At 40.4% G+C, this 14,066-nt stretch overlaps 2 protein-coding genes across 4 annotated transcripts; both read right to left on the bottom strand.

Annotated features, from left to right (window-relative positions):
* Positions 1-141: 141 nt before the first annotated feature.
* On the bottom strand, positions 142-11,525 carry LOC105279689 (transmembrane protein 94). Of its 2 annotated transcripts, none has more exons than XM_011339614.3 (24): positions 11,274-11,525; positions 10,880-11,045; positions 10,648-10,782; positions 10,411-10,547; positions 10,034-10,227; positions 9,450-9,920; positions 9,148-9,309; positions 8,969-9,075; positions 8,732-8,820; positions 8,411-8,648; positions 8,223-8,316; positions 7,921-8,138; positions 7,518-7,753; positions 7,302-7,426; positions 6,934-7,082; positions 3,765-3,908; positions 3,261-3,405; positions 2,975-3,183; positions 2,472-2,646; positions 2,118-2,363; positions 1,746-1,986; positions 1,561-1,654; positions 1,142-1,303; positions 142-1,048 (listed from the first exon to the last, which is right to left on the bottom strand). In XM_011339614.3, exons 2-24 carry the CDS (start codon positions 11,041-11,043, stop codon positions 976-978), a joined length of 4,008 nt encoding a protein of 1,335 aa, XP_011337916.1. In that variant the 5' UTR covers positions 11,044-11,045; positions 11,274-11,525; the 3' UTR covers positions 142-975. The 2 variants fall into 2 exon arrangements, with proteins under 2 accessions (XP_011337916.1, XP_026827314.1); XM_026971513.1 differs by lacking the exon at positions 11,274-11,525 and adding an exon at positions 4,585-4,725 and having other exon boundaries at positions 10,880-11,043.
* Positions 11,526-11,687: 162 nt separating this feature from the next.
* On the bottom strand, positions 11,688-14,065 carry LOC105279690 (protein lifeguard 3). 2 transcript variants are annotated; one of them, XM_026971514.1, is made up of 7 exons: positions 13,789-14,065; positions 13,256-13,494; positions 13,010-13,063; positions 12,678-12,768; positions 12,460-12,585; positions 12,134-12,283; positions 11,688-11,886 (listed from the first exon to the last, which is right to left on the bottom strand). In XM_026971514.1, the coding sequence occupies exons 1-7, from the start codon at positions 13,891-13,893 to the stop codon at positions 11,734-11,736; spliced, it is 918 nt and encodes a 305-aa protein (XP_026827315.1). In that variant the 5' UTR covers positions 13,894-14,065; the 3' UTR covers positions 11,688-11,733. The 2 variants fall into 2 exon arrangements, with proteins under 2 accessions (XP_026827315.1, XP_011337917.1); XM_011339615.3 differs by having other exon boundaries at positions 13,250-13,494.
* Position 14,066: the final 1 nt, after the last annotated feature.

A 14,066-nucleotide genomic window follows, 5' to 3' on the forward strand; every position in this document is an offset into this window, starting at 1 on the left:
TTCAGAATTCAATGAAGATAAAAATAAATAATATAAATTATTTCGACATGTCAAACGTACTTTACAGCGGGCGTACTTTACTGGGAGACAAATACGTGTAGATATCGGTAAAATAAATTTATTACGAGCAAACAAACTTTTGCTTAATAAAAGTTTATTTCTGTTAAAAAAAAGAAAAATTTCGGCAATCGTTACACTCTGCTATACTCGGTGGAGGGAACTAAGAATTACCTATTTGTTGAAAATAGGATCATTTCACAACCAAAGAACCACGTGCGAGCGAAACTCCTACCATTGGAGCGCCAAGCGGAACTTCGACGCAGCCGAGCGTAATTTCGCAGAGTACTTTCGCAATTCGCTAATCTATGTGTAATCGCTACAAATAAGTTACTATCGATAGGAACATCTTTATGTACAAGTACTCTATAATATCGTGACACTCTAGTAGTGCTAATGTCATCAAATACAAGGCGTCACCGCCTTGTCAGGTACCCTCCCTCGTTGCTACGGACGCTGGAAAAATCTCTAGAAACTATCTTGCGAGAGTTGCTTTAAGATTACTTACTGCTGGACGTTAATCATCCTTTAAAACTCAAGAATTTGATGACACCTATGTTATGCATCTCGTATCATGACGGAGTGTTTCAAAAACAAAAAAAAGTGACTGGCTGTCAGGGAAACCACTTCTCAATTCGGACGAAGCGGTTTCACAAAATATCGTACAAATTCCGCTGTCAGATAAATCGCGCGAAGAAGCTGTTACACTGCGCTCGTAATTTAAGCTCGTGATTGATGGCTCGCTTGTCTATCGCGTGCGCGCATTATACCATAAAATAGAAATATGTATATGTAGCTATAGAAAAATACCAATAATTTATCTGAATTATCTACGATTTGGCAATATTTGGCATGGAGTACACGGAGTACCATAAGTACACGAACCTCCTCTTCAGGGTGCTTCGAGCCCCGATTAAACTAAAACGGCGAGTTCATCCCCAACTTGGTGCCAAACTCTAGACGCGCTCTCTTCTGATACCTCACGTTCACCCTGAAGGAAAGAAATGAAATAATAATAAAGAAAATTGAATTAACTGCCTAAGGGAAGCGATCAAAGGTAAGTACGTAGAAAATGTAGACTCACTTGATCTCTTGCCACTTAATCAACTCGTTAACCGCGAACATCAATGGCACGGAGAGCAGGAAGAATAACGCCACGTGTATGGGAAAATTCTCTATCCTTTTGCTCTCCTCTCTCCAAAACCTGCAGAGTGCTATGCCGGAGGACACCGCCTGTGCGCACAATCTGTAACAAGGACACAAGGATAAATATAAAGAGTTGATCTAAAAGTTTCAGAATGTACAAAGGCTTCATTTCGTGAGATAAAAAAGTGTCCCATATACATAAATAACTATTATTCCGTGACCCATATCTATATTACAATTATTTCTTGATATAATTTAGTATTAGTATTCTTAATTGACCACTAAATAATCCATACAACTGTTTAACAACGGATATTCAACTAACAAATAAATATTATTTGATGATTTTTTACTTACACGATGAATATGCTAAGAAACCATATGCAATTGTTCGCGGGATGTTTCTTCCATATAGAGTATTCTCTATGTACGAAACCAATAGATATCGTGACTGAAAGAAAACGTTAATCGGTATTAATAAAATTTTCTCGTTTCAATTGTACACGCGTATTGATGTGTATAAACTAGGAATGCGTAATTACTGAAGTGCAGGACTATGAGAACGAGAGCAAAATGCTGAACGGCCAGGATAACGTTGGGCCTGGCACCCCAGCCACCCCAAGGGACTTGACTCGGCACGTCCGGGTATATGTACAGGCACTTGGAGTTCTGCGGCACGTAGAAGGGACAGAGCGTCAGGAACGACACGCACTGCGACAGGATCACTGTGATCACCGTTGGTAGGAACTTACAGCCGTAACACCACAGCACGAACAGCGCGACCTGAATAGAAGGAACATGCATATAAATTCCGTCGTGCGATTGTAAAGTATGCAAGTATAATATATAAATAGTAAATTAGAAAATATACAGATTTTAAGGAAAGTGGTCCCGTATTGTCATTCTTCTTTTACCTGTCCATTGACTATGCACTGATTCTTCCCAGTCGCTCGTTGCATTATCGTTGGATCTATTGGAGTGGCAATCATGGATATCGACAGCATGGGAATTATGAAGCAGCACAGCCAGATCACTTGGTCAACGGAAAACAACGGTGGTAACAGTAAGAATGCCGACAGCGCTTGGGTAAAAGAAAGTGTGATTGTGCAGCACAGCCAGAATTGCACGCAGTTCCATAGACTCCTCATATAATGGCGAGCCTGTAGGCATCAGGAAAATGTATTATATTTCAACATTTAATATCTGATTTTAATAAACCTGCCATCTTGAAATACTTTTTGCGTCTATCTAAAATTGAAGATATGCACCTCCATAATAAGATGGAAGATCGCTACGGGATCTTCACGTTTCACGCTTAATGAGCACGCAACGGAATTGAGCGCTCTACTGAGATCAACTGGCGAAATGCCTTGACTCTCAGTGGTAGGCACCAAAACGGGTACCTTCTGACACACCTGGGGATGCAAAGGCTCCACCGCCACTCTGCAATTAATTCATTTTCACTTTGTTAAACTCTGATATACGGTCAATCATCTCACCACAATTTAATCCGCGAAATTAGAAATCGTATGTTTCTAAGTTCATTCAAAATTTAGCTAATATCGACGATTTCATCGAGCTTATATTGTTTTTGAGCTCACAGAATAAAATATTAATTTATTATCAACATTTATTTTTCTGATCAAAAGTACTCATTCTTTAGAAAAGTCAAATATCAAGTCAATAAATATATGATTCTTTAAAATATTTAATTTCGTAGAGTAAAATACTGATTAGAGTCAAGTTTTGGAACTTGGAAAAATAAACTCACCCGGCATCAGCCTGCATAAAGATCGGCATGTTTTCGGCATTCGCGGAGGAGCCGAGCACACACACCACCTCGCCATAGTCCTGCATGATGTGCAGCATCTCGCGAGTCACCGTGGTGTTGCAGTCGGTGAATAACGACACCAGCAACGGGACGTTATCAATCAGCTCGATATGCGGGCGTATCTTGTCTATGCCTCTCGGTAGTTTCGCCTGCACATTCAGAATATATCATATCATATATACATCGCGAATGTGTTTCAGATTTTTCCAGAAAGAAATTGGCCTACTCTATTCGACAGATCGAAGTTGACCGGCGCACTCTGCTCGGTGCTGTCAGTGAGGCAACTCAGGGACCTCCAGGCTTCCTGACCCGATCCAAGATCAACGCTCTGCACCAGCACGCTATCCTCGCTTCTCACCGTGTCTTGCTCCCTGTTCAACATGCAGTCGTCTTAACGCCTACTTAAAAAAAAATTCTAAGCAATTAAAATGATTTCAGATAAGATACTAGATGTGTGTGTAAGTTTTAGTCTTTTTTCATCGCTCTAGAAAAATTATTTAAGATTAATGTGTAATATAAAATGTAATGCGAGATGTGTATTAATATAAAAATAATATAAAATTAAACTATTTTGCCCTTTTGCAATTTTAAGACACTTGAATCATTAAAATTCACTATGAAATGCCAATAATCGAACGATTTTTCTTTATATATTATAAAAATAAAGCGAGAAACTTCGAAAGAATGACTAAAACTCACGCGTGCACCTAATATCGTCGCTCGCGCGAACCTGTGGCTCATGGCGCTCTTGACCTGCGAAGTTCCTGTGTTGTTCCACTCCGTGGTCTCCTCTTCAAACTTCACCGTCGTAAATTCCGTGTTGATCGCGCTCGGCGCGGACATGCTCATCGCTCGACTGTTGTTCAGATTAGTGCTAGAATGAAGAGCATTCCTTCTTAGGTGAGTGTCTTCAGTTGCTTGCCTTCGCTAGCTACGATGATGGTGGTAGACAAGAACACAGATTGGTGCACAGAAGCCGAGAGGATGCGTTATATTGTCCCGCGTGAGCCCTCTTGAACTCGGCAAAGCTTCTCGTGACAAATTGATGTAGACTCTTTGTCATCACTGTTTTATCATGCTATACATCTCTGAGACTGATTGACCGTAGGATAGGGATGTGCAAGGGCTTTAGCATTTTGCAGCACGTTTAATTCTTTTGATATCTCCAGTTAAAGTTTTTTCTTCTTTTAGATTCTTTAAATTCTACAAGAAACAAACTATTTTCTAGTACTGTGATTTGAGTGCTTTGAAGCAGTGCCGTCAATTCGTCCCCGCGGTCCGCGACTCACCGAAGTGGTGGGGATGCGCAGCAAGCGTTGAGCGGGCGCTATACACATATATTTCTCTGCTACATAAATTTTGTAAACTTGAAAAACTGCATGCACTTCAAAACTAACAGTGTCCTTTAAAAGAAGAAAAAAAAGATCTTCTCTAAAAAGCAACAGAGATCTTACATTGAATAATGTATAACATGTAATAAGCATCGACACTAATGAATAATTATATAATGCATAATAAGCTAGTTTTTGCATGTAATCGGCGTAACGTACCGAGGTAAGACACGATTAAGCAAATGGCTGGCCTCGTCCATGCAGGAGTAATTAGGCTGATGAGATTGGGCCGTGGGTGAGGGAGTGGGTGAGGACATGGCTGCTGCCTGGCTCACCCACCAACCCACTGGACTCTCGGACCTGATGTTGTCATGTGTGTGTTAGTTACACTGAAGTATACATATGAGCGTGTGTCTTTTTCTTTCGTGTACATACTCGTGTAATCGCGCGGTCAAATTTAACGGATATCGACTCGCAATCGTAAAATCTCGAGATTATTAATTCCACATCTGTCGAGAGTGTATCATTAACACAAACGATGAGAAAGCACAACAGACGTATACAGAAGAAAGAAGGAATACGAAAAGAAGAAATAAAAATCAGTTATTAAAAGTCAGATAAAAGTGAGATTCAAGATAGAGATTAAATAAATCATAAACATATACACGTATATATATATATATATATATATATATATATATATATATACAGGGTGTCCCGGGTTTTAACCGACAAACTGCGGGAGCATATTCTACTAGTGGAAATAAGAAAAAATTCTTATATCGAGTTTGCTTAGAAATGCTTCATTACAAAGTTATAAACCAATATTGAAAAGAAATATGAGATAAGTAACAACGGATTTTTTCACAAAAATAAAAATTATCTACGCAATGATTTAGTGACGCATTTCAAAATGTTGTCCTTGCACATCGATACAAGCTAGACATCGACGTAGTACAGAATTTGTTACAGTACGACATTCCTGAAAATTTTGTTGCATCTCAGTAACTGAATTAGTAATTCGTTGCTTTAAATCTTCAAGCGAGATTACTTCTGTACTGTAAACTTTATTTTTTAAAGTTCCCCATAAATAAAAATCAAAAGGCGTTAAATCGGGCGATCTTGGAGGCCAGAAAACCGGTCCTCCTCGACCAATCCACCTATGAGCATAATGTTCATCTAACCAGTTTTTAACTTGTCTAGCATAGTGCGATGGACAACCGTCTAAATGTATCCAGCTGTTTTGGCGAAGATTTAAGATTCTTTCCGAGCGTCGTCGGTGTCTTAGAGCTGAACGAACATCATCATATTCATTCATAGGTCGAAATGAACCCAAATTACGTAATTGCAAATGGGTATTACTAAACACAGAACTATCTGGTACTCTCCTGTTAGGAAATCTACGTTGATACTCTCGTACGGCAGCTCGTGCATTTCCGTCACAGAATCCGTACACGAAACGAATATCGGTGTATTCCTCGTTTGAAAACACTTTTGGCATTCTGATAGTAATTGCTAGTTCACACGACGATTGAAATCTAACAGCTACTGTTGTGAAAGTAACAATCATACTGAATCGTTACAACATAGTGAACATGAAAACATGTGAATACACATAACATAAACATTTCTTCGACCTTGCAAATTCTACACTATGTTCCGTTGTTACTTATCTCATATTTCCTTTCAATATTGGTTTATAACTTTGTAATAAAGCATTTCTAAGCAAACTCGATATAAGAATTTTTTCTTATTTCCACTAGTAGAATATGCTCCCGCAGTTTGTCGGTTAAAACCCGGGACACCCTGTATATATATGTTGACTACGTAAAGGACTTGCGATTCGACATCCTGAATAAACAAGAGATATTAGTACACGAATCAAGTATTAGAACACTGCAGCCAAATGATCGTGGCATTGCTTCTTTGTCAGAAACGCTGCAGGACGTCTCAAACGGAAATATTGAAAATACAGTGAGTCTGCAACCATTTCGTAAACTTTTTACGTGGATTCTTGCATGATACGAGAAACGTATGTCTCATTAGAATCGCGGTCGAGCGCGTGGATGTTCATCGAGCCTGAGACATCCTGCATAGTAACGACGAACATGCAGATCAATGTTAACACTAAAAAAAGAGAAAAAGACGTATAGACAAACATATACGGCGGGGGCATATGCGGATATCTCGCCGTATTCGGATATAACCATTGCTGCCTCCTGCAATATACATCGACACATTTTATACTCGGGCCTCTCGTGGCAGCTCGCTAACGCGAAAATAGAAAGAATTCTTGCATGAAGAATGCATTATATTAATTCACGTGCAATCTGATCGTGTGCACATCCGATTTTGCGATTAGCCCTTTTCCCCAGTGCGACGTTTCCTTTACAAAAATATCTTCTTTACTTGAACCGTTTCCTTCAAAGTTTCTTGACTTAGCAAATTGAGAAGAGAGTTATAGCAGAGACACTGACGATAAAAATGGTCGCGGATATGCCCCAGGAGGAATTCGACATCGAGAGAGAAATGATGATGACGATAATACGCGTATTTAACGCACGCTACCTGGCTCCCTCACTGAGCAACGAGATATGACAGTTCCATCCGCTTTCCAGACCCATCTTCTCCGAGAAGACGCGAGAGCGCAACTCGTTCTCCTTGCTGAAATGGACGAATCGTATGCACGCTCTATCTAACTGTTCGATCAATTGCACCTGCAACCAAATACGTGTGTAGCTACATTTCTCTAATAATATTTTTTTATCTAATATTTTGCCCAGACAAATAAGACTGAAGCAACTAGATAGATCTAATCGAAAAGGCGTCTTCTTCATTCAATTAATTAATTAATTAATTAATTATTATATTTCTTAGAAGATGCGTTTTACCATCACGATGTTCTAAAGAATTGATTATTAATTAATATGTCGTACCATGTCTGTTTGAGCCTGGTATTGCATGGTAACCATTCCGATGAACACCTGATTGCACTGAATCTCGAAGCAGCCCTCGACGTCGCTCACATCGTCATCCTTGTTCTCGTTACACAATAGGGAATCTAAAGGAAGTTACGTGATATCTTTCTATGCTCAAAATATTTACGGAACAAAACGCGTTAGATAAAGTGGCAGCAAGAGTTGTTTGACTACCTGTCGAGTGAAACTGCCCAAGTATTCCTCGTGCTCTGGGATCGAGAACGTTTCTGAAGTCCCACGGTAACGGTGTCGGGCTTCTATGCGGCGTGTACAAGTGCTTACTGTCTGCGGGAAGCTCCAAGTATATGTCGGACATCTTGCTGCTGATGGCGCGCGTCAGTGGTCTATAAGCGAACGCGGTGCAGTACGATGTCAAGCTAGTTCTCTGATAAAAGTCCTGCACCTTTTTTCTGCGACAATGAAAAGATGAATTAGAACGAGATCACGCAATATAAAAACATTGATCAGACTTTTCTAAAACTTTGATTGAACATTCTTGAAACGTCGATCAAGCTGCATATCGGCCAAACATATCAAGCCTGTAAATAAATGCAGGGGCCGAGATTGAATGACGTACCTGTCTGACGCGGAGAGAGGACAGAGATCGTGACCGTCCCAATACTCGATGCACGAGTCCAGAATTATGTCGGCTGTTCCCTGCGTCAGTAATTGCAAACCACCGCCGCTGCGCTCTTTTACGACCACAGCAACCATGTGAGGAAACGGGAACTTCAGCTTCGTCGCGATGCTCAGCGAACGCGCGAACTTTATGTCCCGCCTCACCATTTCCGGTTGCTGCCAATAATCATTCAAGTCCAATTTACCTTTACAATTGTCCAACAGATATTAAATACGTGAATTATCATTAATATAACTCACCACGTGCCTAAACGTAGACAGCTGTTGCTCCAACTGAAATATCTTCTGCGCCTGGTCCTGAAAGCCGATCTGCTTCGCCAGCTCGCACAGGCACCTGCAAAAAAACGCAATCGTTGAGAAATCACGACCAACGAGAGATAAACCAGTCGCAAGAAAATGGAAAATAAGATTCAGTTATGACAGAGTACCGTCTGTTCGTCACTGGGACTAGATTCTCGTTGTAGAGAGCTTCGCAGGTGACGTGGCAGCAGAACTGCATGTAGTGCTCCTGCGTGTCCATGTTGCACGTGTTGAGCAGGATCGCCAGACCAAGCGGTTTCAGCGAGTTCAGGTGTTGTCGCCACGAATGGTCATCGAATTGCAGTCGGAACGGCAAGGCGTGATCATGCGTGAGATCCAACACCTCGGCGGTAGAATGTGACATATCTGCCGAAGTAATCATCAAAGTCCGTCATTGTGCAAGTGCAACAACCGTGCATGAAGGCTGCGCCACTCTCATCTTTCTTTACCATGCTGCACGTAAGACGTCCTGTTCGAGTTCGCCTTGGTATCTTCGGACTCCTGGTTCTTCTCGGCTGTCTTGTCCACGCTGCCGGTACTGCGAGATAAATAAGACTGCAATCAATTATCGAGTTACGCGATACCGCACGAATACGATATCACCAATTTCACGAACTCGAATTACGTAAAGTTCCTCTATCTCGAACGAAATTCAAATTCTAGGTCCATGATGACAAGATGTCTACCTCGAACTCGGCGACAAAGTATTATTGGCGTTACGTAGGAAAAACACTTTTTCCGCTGTTGGATTAGGCCACGAGAGAAGACCCTTCTTGTCCACGCAGCACAGTGCCTGCGAAGACGTAAGATGTCACGAATCTGATCCTCGTTACTCGATATTGGGCAGAAGTGCTCCGATACTCACAGTCACGGAACCCAAAACATGCAAGATACTCGCGGATCTCGACATCATGTGCTCCTTGCCACAGAGAATGTCGAAGAGGTATTCCTTCAGCTCAAGCCAATTGTACACGACGTCCGGATGATTCGGACCACTAATATCCGCATCCTCGAATGGATCTACAAACTGAGTTTATAAAAATATGTAAACCTGTGATATCATTTCTAGCAAAAAGTCCCACAATCAATTTAGAATTGAGAACACAAGAGAAAGAAATAATTCTTTGTTATCAAAAAACGTACGTGCTTTCGATCATTAACACTCACTTGGGGCTTCTTCGTGGACAGATAGAGCTTGAACAGCGCCTTGAAGCGGGCCATGCCGAAGCAATTGAGAAATAACCAGCAAGCGGGAAACACCAACGGCAGCAACGGAAGGCTCACGGCGATCGGTTGGAGCAAGAATGTCTCGCTCCAGTGACCAATGCCGAAGTAGTCCGCCAGGTACAGATAACGGAGCAGATTGGTCACGAGGATGACGATCAGCAGTATCGGATAGGCCAGGTGCTCTATGCAACAGATCATTAACAGGTGCCGCTTCCGGTTGTGATAGGTCACCGGTCGGTCGAGCGCCTGGTCCAACGCCATTCGCAGGTTCGTCAGATACGGAGTCTCCTGCAGTTTGTAGATTTTGTTCTTCAGGGGCACACGAGCCTGCGGCGTCGAGAAGATCTCGTTGGCGCTGTGCACTGGCAGACTGTAGGTTTCTCTGCCGTGCAAAACCGGAGCCTCGGGATCCTGGAGAAAATTGATCAGTGCAGAAAATCTGAATCGTACATCGACTGATCTTTCCAGCGCGATTGACTCGGATCAGAAATGGAATTAAAATTCTTGGAAAAGAAGCTACGTACGTCGTATGGCACGCAATACCCGGGCGCTTGCTGGCCTGGCTTCATCACGATTATGTCACCGGCAACCAGCAACGCCCACGGTAAATTGACTATTTCGCCGTCGCGATATGTCCACTGCAGAGTGAGGCAGGGCGATTGCGGACTGCACAAGTACGGATAGTTCTCGGGCCTCCACCGACACGTGGAACGCGCGACTGTGATTTCGAGAAAATTAATTAGTTCATTAATAAGTGATAAGCACATTGATGTATTAATAAGTAGATTATTATCTTTTTAATTATTTAACTTCATTAATAAATCTATGCCTGCGAGTATTTTAATGAATAATAATTAATGGTTCTACGTATAAATTTACTGCATTATTTGAGCACACATACCGTCGAGTTGGTCGAGGAGAATCCTCACTCTCTGAGGAATCTCTTGGTGTCGCAATTTGTTATCCGACACCACTAAAATAAAATTGAATACTACTAAACAACAGACTACCAGTCCTTCATAGGGCAGTGTGGAATACCTGCAATGACACATTTCTTTTCTTATTCCCATTATTTGATAAGGCAGACCAGATAAATGAAGAATGATCAAGACCATGCATAAACTCACGCTTAGCGTACCGTGTTTCATTGAGCACAAAGAATACAATGATAAGAATAACGGCGTTGATCAACAGTGCCATCGCGGAAGTCCAACAGAGTGTCGTGTATTGGCTGCGATGGTGCAAGGCATCCTTCAACCAGGCTCTGTACTTCCTGAGTGCAAATAAATAATTATCAAGATATATTATCATAAGCTTTGATACACAGATACAATGCTCTCGCTGGAAGTAAATGCAGCAAAAAACGCTACTTATTTCTCCTGTGTTCCTCTTCATATTCCTGCAGCACGCGCTTGACGTCACGGTGCAGCGTGTCTAAAGCCACTGCAGTGGTCAGGCCCAGAGTTTCCTTGGGTCTGGCTTCGGTAGTCTCAGCATCCTTCATGTCCTTACCGGTCAGTCGATCGCCTTCCATTTCTTGCAAACAATTAGAAAAATTGCTGATTTGATCATGTGATCTCATTTAGTGTCAGTTGAAAAAACATTGACAACTTGACAGCTCAACTAGGAATGTTGGCAAGGAACATTGATAAATTCTTAGTGTAACAGTCCGCTGTCACGAATAAGTAATACAACGAGGAGGACAGAGTATCGAGAGAAGACTAAAACCAAAACAGAGAGATGTAACAACATCCACCGACTTACTTCTCGCAAAAGAGAATCTCTTATTCGCTCTTCGATAAACGCGAGTGCCTAGCTCTTCACGGAGTTCTTCTCGTCTCGAGGTTCAGTTGTAATGTGCTGGGAATCGCATGATGTTCTTCAGGCTCCGCTCGGAACTGTGACGACCACCACTCAAAACACACTCGCATGGCTTGCAATTCCTATAACTATAGAATTGCTTGCGTCAGTGTTTCCCAATGTTTGATAACCTAACCTAACCTGAAAGATTTGTCTGTAATACAGAGCTCTGTAATATCACGAGTCTTAGTCGAGACACGAACCATCTAAAAATGGTCCTTTTACCGGCTTGACGCGAAATACGAATACACTTCGTTTAGAAGGTAAAAATGGAGCGTTATATTATATTTATAATAATATGTACATGATACACAAATATATGTAGGTGTATATATATATATTAATACAATGTGCAATAACGTTGTCAAGTTTCATGGAAGAATCCCATGAACATTAATAAATACTGGTAGAGCAGTATAATGTCTACGTAAATCTGAGTTGTCGCGAAGATAATTTCGTCAGGACCCAATTCCACTCTGCGTCCACCCATGATCGTCTGTATGTCGAAGTACAAATACTACAAACACATAAAACACACACATTCAACATAATATTCAATACTAAAACTAATTAAATCACAATTTCTCTTGATAAAATATCTTGATAGAATCAAGATATATTACAATAAATTAGCAACTCTCTAATTCCTAGATATGTAATAATTTAAAAGTCAAATTGAGATATACGTATCAAACATTGCAAATAATTTTTCATTTTCCATAAGAAATTTTCATAAGATTTTCCACGATTACATTGGCACGAACCATGCATAACAGCAGCGTTCCGATGATAGAGATCACCAGTCGTAGGACCAATATATGAGTGAAGATCATGATTATCAGCATCGTAAAGATAGTGACAATCGCAACCAGTCCAATTACCATTAGCATGCCTGGTCTCATTGTCAAGTCAAACTGAAAAGGGTGTATAAATTTATAAAATAGATGTAGATTAAGGAAATATAATAAAGGAAAAATAACAAAATTATAAAATTCAGTACAAGATTCTAGTACAATACGCGCTAAATTTGCAAGCTACAAAAAACGATGAAAAATAACATGATTGATAATAAATAAAGTAGTAGGATTACCTTGGAAAATGTCGCCACGAGAGCTATTATAAACGTGACGATGGCAGTCATGCCCATAACAATGAGGATTACTTCAATGCTGTAGAATACAGAGACGAAGGCGGACAAATAGGACATTGCTAACGTCTGCAATGTAACAGTCAACAAATTAGATTTACTTAAATATTTTATCTAACGGTTATTAAAAAAGAAATAAGAAAAACGTTTCGAGATTTTACCAGCAAGATCAGACAGATGTAGTTGAACGGAGGTGTTCGCCTGGCGTGCACCGAGCAAGATATGGCACAGTACGTGATGATGAAACACACCCTGCCAAAATAATCTTTCTTAATCCAAACTAACTTTACTAAATAAAAATGCAATTAATTATGTATTATACAATTTCCTGCGTATCGATCAACTCTGTCAGAATTGTGTCAAGTAATATCAATATTATAAATAATATTAATTATGTTCATCTTCTTCCGTTTTCCTTATCTGCTTTACTATAATTCTAACAAAGTTGATCAGCAACATGAAATCGCTTTCGCAGAACAATAATTCTTCTTACATTGCGACAATCCATAGGTACCAGTGTAGTATCATGAACTTCTGTGCATCATCTCTGGAAAATAAATCACAGAATCACGCACTAATCTTTTTGAAACTTTCTATAAAAACTGAGATAAAATATTAAAGAAATAGGAAATGAAACAAACATCGACATTCAAGAGAAAGAAAGCGTAAGAGAAATTCAAAGGATCGCGTAATACAATCAAAGAGATCCTCGAGGATCTCTTCAAGTACCCACACGAACATAAAGATTGATATGACGGCGATGGTGAACGTCAGCTGCAGCGTGAGGAGACAGAAGACCTTGCGGACAAAGCTCCTCCTGATTGCAGCTTCCTTGAAGTCGCCTATATACTCATCAGCGTCTTCTTGCGGTAGCATGTTCCTCCTGCGCTGATCACGTACCCAAGCCTTGTATAACTCCAGGTTCTCCCTTTCCCGTTGCCCTACCATCTCATCGGTCACCGTGATGGTGTACGGTCCCTGGAATTGGACCATCATTAGTTCAAACCCCATTTAAATTAATCATATCATTAATAAATGATAACAATTTTTGAAGCTACAATGGTTTAACACATAGGACACGAAAATCATAATTTGATGTGAAATTAAAATAACAAATCAAAACATATAATAAATATAAAATATTTCTGTTTAACCAAATTTTATGTAAAATATATAAATAATTTTTTTCGTGCAGTATATGTAACAATAAAATTATTTATGAATTTCGCCAAAAGCTAAATGTCATAATTTGATGATAAGCAGGTCACTTACACTCTTCAATTTCTGTCCTTTGTATAACGGTGGTAATTGCGGAGGGCCCTGGATGTGCTGCGGATTTTGCCGCAGTTCTTCGATATCGACGTCGTCGGATCGCATTGGACACGAGTAGAATCGCCTGATAACGTATACAAAGTTTCTCGCTTCTTTCGATCCCTATTACACGCACACATAGACATCCAATAATACCTAAATGTGTTCAAATACGTCAAACATATATCCGTCGAAATATATTGCAACGCGACTGCACGAGACTAACAAATGAAGAATCG

The sequence above is a fragment of the Ooceraea biroi genome, chromosome 7, assembly GCF_003672135.1.
Source record: "Ooceraea biroi isolate clonal line C1 chromosome 7, Obir_v5.4, whole genome shotgun sequence".
NCBI classification, from domain to species: Eukaryota; Metazoa; Arthropoda; class Insecta; order Hymenoptera; family Formicidae; genus Ooceraea; species Ooceraea biroi.